General features: G+C 40.0%; 2 protein-coding genes across 7 annotated transcripts in view; both read left to right on the forward strand.

Moving 5' to 3' along the window:
- tacc2 (transforming, acidic coiled-coil containing protein 2) overlaps window positions 1-1,533 on the forward strand; it is a 51,099-nt gene extending 49,566 nt beyond the window's left edge. For all 6 annotated transcript variants that reach the window (XM_083897563.1, XM_083897564.1, XM_083897565.1 and 3 more), the window contains 2 exons: window positions 358-478; window positions 572-1,533. In XM_083897563.1, coding sequence (XP_083753689.1) covers window positions 358-478; window positions 572-637 — 187 coding nt within the window. In that variant the 3' untranslated portion in view covers window positions 638-1,533. The remainder of the gene's footprint in view (window positions 1-357; window positions 479-571) is intronic.
- A 1,351-nt stretch (window positions 1,534-2,884) lies between these two features.
- On the forward strand, window positions 2,885-6,431 carry ly6pge (lymphocyte antigen 6 family member pge; the record flags this gene model as incomplete). Its single annotated transcript, XM_083898166.1, has 3 exons — window positions 2,885-2,945; window positions 4,809-4,925; window positions 6,238-6,431. The coding sequence occupies 3 exons, from the start codon at window positions 2,885-2,887 to the stop codon at window positions 6,429-6,431; spliced, it is 372 nt and encodes a 123-aa protein (XP_083754292.1).
- Window positions 6,432-10,053: the final 3,622 nt, after the last annotated feature.

The following is a 10,053-nucleotide window of genomic DNA, read 5'->3' on the forward strand; positions in this document are numbered from 1 at the left end:
GACAAAATATTTGCATTCAAAAAAATCTTTTGCAGACCGCAAATCATGTTTATGTTTTGAAGTGGCATGTGGCGCCACCTACTGCCGTCTACCATTCATTGCAGTCAGTAGAGTCTCAGCTGCCGAGCAACCACGGGTTGCCAGTTACGTCTGAGCTACAATGGCGGAGAAAACGAAACCTAAAAGACCTCGGTATTTTGAATTTGAGTGTAGTAACCGTTTTTGGCCACATTCTTACATATGGCGCCTTTAACATGTAAACACACTGACTCGATTTCTGGCAATATTGTGGTTGTTCTTACAGTAACTGTATGGAGAGGTGGCTTGATTTTTGCTGTACTATTTTCTTGTTTTTAGGGCCAGTACAGATATAATACACATGCAATCCAAGGCTATGCAAGAGCAGGCTGCCTACCAGGCCAGTCTGAGGAAAGAGCAGGTGAAAGTGGACTCACTGCAACGCACTTTGGAGCAAAAGGTCTGTGGTGGAGAATATGAAATCTGGAAAAAAAAATAGAGAATCTACTGTGTGTGGATAAACATTTTAATTCTACATTTATTTGTCGTACAGAACAAAGAGATCGAGGAGTTGACAAAGATTTGTGATGAGCTGATCGCCAAGATGGGGAAGAGTTAGCGGCAGCACCGCACCAAAGGCCAAAATCTCAAAGAAAAGAGGAGAGGCTGTGGGGAAACTGCTCAGTAAGTCAAGCAGATGAGTTGTGCTTACCACATATCCAAGGACTGATGGAAATCTAAGGTCAAAGTGGTCCTTGAATTCAATTTCTTACTGACTTTGTGCTCGCAGGATAGACGGTTCCTGTCCAAACACTCTGTACATTTGTAATGTGTCTGTGTATCGTACTGTAACGGGTCTGTTTTTGAAAATTAAAATAATTTTACCATATCAGCTATGAGTGTGTGTGTGTGTGTGTGTGTGTGCGTGTGTGTGAGAGAGAGAGAGAGAAAATGAGAAAGTGAGAGCATGGTTAGTGGGTTAAATTATCTTTAATGATGTTGCCATGACAGCCATTGAGGGAGAAGACTGTTCACCCACTCCTGTTGTTGTTTCCTCTTTATACAAGAGAAAGATGGATTTTGTTAAACAGGTACCAGACAGGACGACCTATTCATAAAAGTTGTTAAATCACAGAGAGAACACAAACCGTCACAGTAGCTTCTTGCATGTGAGAGAGAGAAAGAAACCTCTATTAAGGTGATGTTTGTATATAGTTATTCTGTCATCAGCGTTCCTCATGTAACCTTGTAGATATTTGTCATACTTGTCATAGCTTTCTCAATGAAATTGAGCGTGCGACTTTATTTTTCTGGTTTTATTTTGATAAAAGGCTATATAATCTGTGACTGTATTCAGTTGTGACCAGGGGTTGATTACATTTTCGGGGGAATGTCCTTGTCGTGCTCACGGTCTATGGTCCTGTTATGGTCATTGTGTCACACTGAAGAATAACTTCTCTGCACAGCTACTGTACAGCATCTGCTTACCAAGTGCAATAAAAGGTGTCAATACAGCGCAGTGGCCTTACTGTGGTCATTTTGGAACAGTTGTTTTATATATATATATATATATATATATATATAATTAAATATAAGTGCCTTGTAACCAATAAACAGCCAGTTATAAAAGAAGCAAAGTACCAGCGATGCAATAACTACCAGACTGAGCCCGAACATAAACAGTTATATGATCATAAATTAGTTATAAAATCCTGTTTAAAATCAATTTCCAAAAACAAAATAGTTTTAATATTGGCTGGTCTCTCCAGGCTTTGCAATTCAAAACTTGAATAATAGTACAACATACAGTGTTTAATGCACATTTTTTAAGTTCGTAGTGTTGTATCTATCGAGTTAAAGGTCCAGCCCACTTTAGAGGTTTTATTTGCAGAAATGTAATATACTAGTTATATGCTTGTTTGTGTAAGTGTATACTTGCTTTAAAATAGAAAAATATATATATATATAGTTAATTTTAATACAGCCTTACAATAATTCCTTGTATATTTGTATTTTACACAAAACCAGCCACCAGGTGTTCTCACTATAGCAGTGTTTTTGTCATGGTATGGTTTTGTCCGGAAGAGTACAGTACGGTTCGGAACGGTAAAGCCCTCAGCCTTCCTTTACTTGGAAGACGGGGTGTGCGCAGATACGTAGCATCGGACAACATCGGACAACATCGGACGTGACACAACAGACCACAATGGGCGTCCTGTTTAAGAAACATCAGTCCCAAGAGTGACGACTGTCAATCGACAGAAAGAGCAATGGTATGTTTTTTTTTTGGTACTATTCCGCAAAATAGACATACTGTATCGAACCGGACTGTTCCACTCGGTGGAAACACGACTTACTGTATGTGATGTCACAAATTCTTACATACTGGACCTTTAATCTTAACCCCCAGTCATAGCAACTTTCATATATCATCAATATGTAAAAGAAAGAAAACAACATTGTCCAGTACTTGCACTAATGTCACACACTTGTAAAAATAATATGTGTTTAACCAGTTAACCTGGTCCTGAAGAAGCTAAATGTACACCCAGTGTAGTAAGGTGATGTCCTGTGAGGGTTGGACCAGATAAGGACAGGAACAGGAAATGGACCTCAGGAAGGTTATGTGGATGGAGGTGCAGGGTGTGTCCAAGTTCACGCTTTTTGTCCATCCAAGCTGGTGCAGCAACTGGTGCTGTGGCAGAGCTGTTGGCCCCCGGTGGATGATGGACTAGTCGTCTCCCCCTGGTCAGTGCAGAAGGGGACATTAGCTCATCTGATAGCTCAGATTAAGCTCAGGGAGCTTTAGGAGCAAACAAGCTGCTTTTCATTGTGTGATCGGAACAAACAAGGACCCACCAGCACCATGAGAGCTGTCCAATACTGTCTGCTGCTCCTCGGTTCCCTGCTCCTGCTACCATACAACAGTAAGGACTTTCTATTTCCCTACTTAAAAAAAAAAAAAAAAATCTTTACATTGTTCTTTCAGGAACTCTTCTCCGCTGTCCATGTCCAGGGAGAAGTCATTGCTTGTATTTATGTCTGCCTGTCTGTCTGTCTGTCCTGACAGTCTGTCCCAGTATGTCCACGTTCAGACGTTTTCTTGTTTGTTTGTTTGTTTTCAATAATTAAAACCAACGTTCTGACTTTTCAGCTTCTTAAATGTGAATATTTGCTGTTTTTTTTTTGTTGCTCCATTTGACAAAGAAATCATTAAAACTATCATTTTTGGTTTGTGGACAAAACAAGACATTCAAGAACATCATTGTTTCCAGGTTTGGTAAACACTAATCAACATTTTTCACCTCACATTTGATGTGCCAAAAAAGTAAGTAATCAATTATGAAAACAATTGACACGAAGTGTTGGACATCACAAAGACATTTCTTCTTTTTAATGAGACCATATTATAACACTAAGTTTGTCTAATTGCTCTTAATTTATTTATTGGCTCCGTAAAGACTGTCATCCTCCCCTGTAGCTAGCATGCAATCCCTGCAGTTAATCTCTTAATAGGCCTGAAGGCTAATACTTCCAGCGTGTGTGGAGAGCGGCTGTGCTGTGGGGATAGATTGGGGTCAACCACAAACAGCAGGGGACATTTTTTATGCTACTTCAACACATAGAAGAGCAGAGGAGGAGTAAAAAGAAAACAAACTCCTCAATTCTGCAGAGGGAAATATGGTCTGCAGGCTTGTTGCTGTCATTGATTTATTGTTGTAATTAAAGCTGTGATAAAAGGACTGAAAGTGGGGCACGTCAAAACTGTCTTAGCGTCTATGACTTGCTCGTTAGTTCATTCAATTTAAAAAATATATCTTTGGTCTATAACTGTGTGTCTATGATGGGGTCAAATGAGGTTATTTTGTTTTGACAATAACAGATATACAGTTGTGAGAAAAAAAAAAAAAAAAAAACACCCAAAGAACTTTGAGACTTTCTGTGATGATTCCTATAAATCCTGCTCCGTTTGATCCTCTTAAGAAGCAGCATTAAAAACTGTTTCTGAAGGGCCATAGTAGAATTTAGAAAACAGATAGAGGGTTTCAAGAGGAAGCCTTAACTTGATATTTCAAAGGTCAGCACACTCTCAAACCACCACTCCTTCCTCTGGAGGGCTTTAGAAACACATCTATATCTTTTATGTGCTGAAGTGCGACTCTTTAAGCTTCAGCTCAAGGTAGGAAGCATGTGTTTTAAGGTCCAGGACAAGAAGTTCAATCATTTCCTCTATTTTGGAATGATTTAGTACAAAGTCTTAACTTAACTCTTGTCTTATCCTGTCTGTCGACCTCCGTTTACATGCTCATCAAACCGAGGGATCCTTTGTCACCAAAGGATTTTTAAAAAATGCCAGAGTTGGGGTCCTGAGTTTATGATAAATGGCACAGAGTTTAAGTATGTCACGGTGTAATGCAGTCTTTACCATTGCCGTAGCAGCTGCAGCTGGCTTTCTTAAGACATTCACCAAGGTCTAAAAATGGTTTTTTGTAGGACAAACGGAGCAGCAGTGGCCAAAAGAATAAGTCACAAAACCTGATAGAGGGCTTTTTTTTTTACTGTCACTGAGATGTGGAAGATTTTACATTTGCATTATAAACAGCTCCCATTCAGTCAGTATAAGGAGTTGCATTCATGTGGTTTTTATTAATTGAAAGAGTAGGAAAAACAGTGTGCTTTACATAATTATCAGGTTTTTTTTGTCAATGTGCCATTACTTTAAATTATATTCCTGTGTACTGTGTGTATGTGTGGGTCTGTAACACCGCTTTCTTTTCCATTTCTGTCAGGCGAGGCTCTGCGGTGCTTTACCTGTATGGGCTCCAATAACGAAGACTGCAACCGGCAAGGGTCAAAATCCTGTCCCAGTTACTCTGATGCCTGTGCTGTGGTGTTGGGCCATGACAGTGAGTCCAACAGCTTCTATTAATAACAGTAAACAATACCCTAAAAGTCTATTTCTATCAGCATGTGTGTGTATGTGTCTGTGTGTCTGTGTGTGTGTTTAATGGAGGACACACTGCTGTCTGGAAGCACGTCCCTGTCTGGGGTCTGCGGCTTTTAAGGGAATGAGGAGATTTGCTATTCCTACTCTACTCGATCAATAACCTTAAATAGGACACCATGTGTTCATGGCACCAGGGCAATTCATCCTCACAAAATTAAGTTAACATTTTCCTAATTTAAACATCCCCCCAAAAAATTAGGGCAACAGCAGAAATCCTTATCCTGTCTGTAAGTGACTTTGGAAACAACAGTTTTAAATTCTGGTGTCGGGCAATTATTCCACACCCAAAATTTAAATGAAGGAATAAATAAATACATTTAGCAGTAGAACAGGGAGAGAGAGAGAAAAATCCCATTCATGTTCATTCAAAAACAAAACTAGTTATTTGACCTCTGATTTGACCAATCATGTGTATCTGTTACCCTAAGTGCCACTTATTTAATCAAAAATATCCTCTATTGATGTTAGAGAATGACCTCCAGACTTTGAACATGTCCTCTCCCCCCAAAACTCTGCAGTAAAACCTGATCATATGTTGCCAACTTGCCATACCTTTAAAACACGTGTCAAACTCGGGGCCCGGGGGCCAGATGTGGCCCGCCACGTCACTTTATGAGGCCTGCGAGTGATTAATTGGTCTTAAAAATCTGTGTTAAAATAGGTCTATGCTGCTTTAAGGCATGCGTTGACCATAAACTACATTTCCCATAATGCATGGCGATTGCATTAGCATTGCATGCTGAAGGTGTGTGAGCAGGTCTTGCCCTGACCAGATACAGACTTTTATGACTGTTAGTTTGTCCAGAAACACCATCATGGACCGGGTTACATCTATAATGCATCATATTTGTAACTTGAATAAGTCATAAATACAGAAAGTTATTTAGCAATATGTTACGGAGTAGTTACCTTTATTTTACATTATATTTGGTTACATTTAGTTACATTTATTCTGTATGACATCTGGCCCTTTGAGGGTAACCATTATCCTGATGTGGCCCTTAGTGAAAATGAGTTTGACACCCCTGCTTTAAAACAACACAGGTTGGATGATTTCCAGTCAGATGAGCCCATAACCTCAGTTTCCCAGTTGAACTGATATTGTCACAGTAACAGACCCAGATTACACAACAACACACAACAAGTATTGAGCTGAATCTCTTTGAGTTGTTCCCGCGATAACTGACTTCTACTTTACGCCTCTGCGTCAGGTGGAGTGATGAAGTCGTGCTCCTACAAGTCATTCTGCAGTCAGGCTAACAGCCAGGGCTACAGAGCACCGGGTGTCAGAGTTCACTGCTGCTACGGCGACGACTGCAACGTGACGAGCTTCGCCTCCCGGCTCCCGGGGCTCAACCCTCTGCTGCTGTTTCTGCCTCTGCTGTCCCACTGCTTTTTCAAGTAGACACACGGCACAACGTCATCGTCACGCAAGTACCAGCGTGACCAGCCCACACACACACCTGCTGCAACAGACACCTACAGACAGATGTTGTCATTTTTCGTCAAAAACAATTCCAATTAACACTGCATTTCCAACTTTCTCCATCACATCCTTCTCCACTCAACACATACTGTACCTGGAGCTGCTGAGGATGATGTACTGCATGGATTATGAGCACCACACTGGACTGATTCCATTAAGCGGGTGCTCGAGTAGATGCGACTTTCAGTGGATTCCGCTAAGCCAATAAGTGAAGGATCCTGAGGGAAGAGTGTTGAAATAACAGGCAGACATGATTTATTTTTGGCTTCCTTCATTAAAGAGGAGATGAGGTTCAAGTTCATTATCGTTCGTTTGTTTCACCACGAGGGTGTGATTCTCGGCGCTTACGCAACAATAACATCAGGACCATGTTAACGATTGTCTTTCTGGGTACGCTTTATACGTCACAGCACGGAAACAACATAATAATAGTACGGTAAGAATTAAAATAAAAGACCATCTTAAGATAATGCGTTCTCCAGCTTGGTAATAACAATGTTAATAGTGTGGTGATAAAGAAATATTACTTTAGTCGTAAAAGGCTGCTATCAGTGTTTATAATTGCAAAATATACAGCGTTTAAGAAATTTATTTGACCACCTCTCATAAAAACATAAATATTATAAGAATCTTTAAACATTTCACTTTGAATCATTTCTTTGGAAAATAAGAAACTGAATTCCCCTTTTTATATGCAAATTTGAGCCAGAAATGGATCAAGCATAACATTCAACCACTAAAACTAAAGTAAATAAGTATAATTTGACATTTTAATCAAGAAACATCACATTCATGACTAATATTTAGCATTAAAAATATCATTATGGTTAAAGAACTTCTATATACCGGCGTATAAACCGTTACAGAAGCATAGAAAGTTATTTTAATAATAACCACTGCTGTTAATGTATGGCAGCTGTGGCTTTGGGTGGTGGTCTAACACATTTATTAAGCACTGTATGTCATTCCCACATTATAAAGTTACCATATAATGACTGTGCTTTAAATAAGTCCTCTTTTTCTTATTCGTCTAAAGCCAAATGATATCTGTATATTTCCCGCTGCAGCAGTTCAAACAGTGTTTGAGTTACATCATTAGTCTTCCACCTGTCAGTCACACATCTGACGAGCTGTGTGCACTCGGTTTGTAACTTGGTGAAGAAAACACACGATCATGCACGACAGATCCACGCGAGCCTCTCCCGCGACCGGTGAAGTTAATCCACTGTGTTTGAAGGCACGTACAGAATTACTGAGTTTATAAAACAGAGTCACCAGAGGAAAGCCTACTATATACTTATATACTGTACAGTGTGTAGGGGCTATTGTATATTCTATATAGAAATGATCCAGTGGGCCACGTCTCATTGTTTATTGTGTGCTACTTTTTTTTTATTTATTTATGTGTTTGGTTTTCATTTTTCATCTCTATAAGTCACATCTGCTGAACTCTTCATGCATATTTAACAATGTGTAAGTGATACAGTCATGGCACTGCATATGCATATGCATATGTATTCTTTCCCTTGTTTTATGTATATTGTTTTCCGAAGGGTTGACTTAAACTCGATGCCAGTTCAGAAATGTCGAAACCTAAGCGGTGATTCGTCTACAGGAAAACTGGATATAAGAAAGTTCATTTGCTTACATCCACATTTGGACGACATGCCCAACATTTGCCCACTGTAATATTGTGAGTAAATATGTTGTATGACGTAGATATTTCTCAATTCTACGTGAATGTAAGCAATATAAAAGTTGTTTTGCAACTGCTCCACTGTGAATGTAATTCTTGCAGTCCTAATATATTGTGTTTTTATACTCGCAAACATTTGAGTTTTTAGTGTTAATGTTTAAGTGTAAAAAGTCCCTTTATAGTATTAAATGAAATAACTATGAAATGAATGTGATCAGCTGAAGCAAGAACGGTATTTATTTAAATTGCTTCTTTTTTTTTTCGAAGACGTGCAATGTTGCTCTGTACTTCCTGGTCCTTGTAATTGGAAATAGGATATCAAGAGATGATGTGCAGTAAAACATGTTAAATTATAAATCAATTGTATTATGACATTAAATTGAACACTCTAAATTGCTTGTCGGTGTGAATGTGAGAGTAAATGATTGTTGTCTCTTCTTTTTTTTTTTGCCCTGATGGACTGGCGACCTGTCCAGGGTGTCCCCCGCCTTTCGCCTTATGTCAGCTGGGATTGGCTCCAGTGACCCTTGACCCTCATCTGGAGGATAGAGCGGTAGAAGATGAATGAATGAATTATGACAATAAGGACATAAGGTGTACCTCTAATTGAAGTAAGGTGATTAGGTACATTTGTAATAGTTTTTTTCTGCAAAATCACCTTTCTACATGGAGTTTGCCATGGAGGTTTCCTCCCAAAACGTGCAGATTTTGGGCAAATTTAACATTTTAAATGGACCATAGGTGTGAGAGTGAATAGTTGTTTGTCTCTTGTGTGTCCCTGTGATGGACTGGCGACCTGTCCAGGGTGTCCCCTGCCTTTCGCCAGCTATGCCAGCTGGAATTGGCGGCAGCGACCCTCATGTGGAGGATAAAGCGGTAGAAGAACGAATGAATGAATGTCTCCACCACCCTCTATCTGCTTCTCCCCATCTTCTTCAAGTTTTTCCAACTCTGTATGCCTAGAAGTTGAGATAAAAATCAAAACATGAGGCGGAGACCACGAAGTAAAGGTTGTCTCACGATATGCCCTAACCACGTCAACCATTAATGTGAAAATCACAGCTTATCGACCACAGGCCTATAATTTAAGTAACCCATCAGCATTATATTGTACTCTGTAAAAGTAAAGACAAGCATTATCACCACTCTTCAGTTTATGTGTTTCACTCTGTAGTTCACACAGCCTCCTGTAGGAGGCAGTGTAGCCACACCGTTCAGAGGCTGCTCTATCATGAGACTGTTGCAATTTTTCTATTGACCAAGCTTCGCCTCCTGGGTACTGCTGAGACTGGCTCGGGTCAATAGTGATAATAATTGTATTGTTTTATTGCTGTCTGCTGGAGTTTGTTTCTTATTTTTATTTTTAAAAAATCCTCACTCCCTCCCTCTCCCCCTTCTCCCTTCCCTCCCCGTTCTCTCGGTGGTGATGTCCTGATGATGTCTCCTTTGACAGGCAGGTGTGATGGTGTGAACAGACTGCCCCGGAGGGGGATATAAATTGACCCCAAACTGCGAGTCTCCTGGCCTGTACAACCAGAGCCTATTGTGGATGCTTAGGTCCACAGACTGTCACGAGAGTGGCCCCCTGTCAGCTCTCATAAGCTTTTGACCCTCTAAAAAGGCATTCTTTCCCTTTAATTAGGATGGTAGAGGAAAGTTTGCCTAAACTTGAAGGGCTAATGGTAGGCCGACAGGTCACTGTGCTGCTGAGGTAAAGGACATAAAAATGTGTCCTCTGGGGCTCATGCAGGACTTCATGTCAGACTCTGTTCCAACAATGTTATGATCCTGATTTACTAAAGTGGGAATATTTGTGCACTGGGTGTTTTTCCCACTGCAGAAATT

The sequence above is a fragment of the Microchirus variegatus genome (genome assembly GCF_963457635.1).
Source record: "Microchirus variegatus genome assembly, chromosome: 11".
NCBI lineage: Eukaryota > Metazoa > Chordata > Actinopteri > Pleuronectiformes > Soleidae > Microchirus > Microchirus variegatus.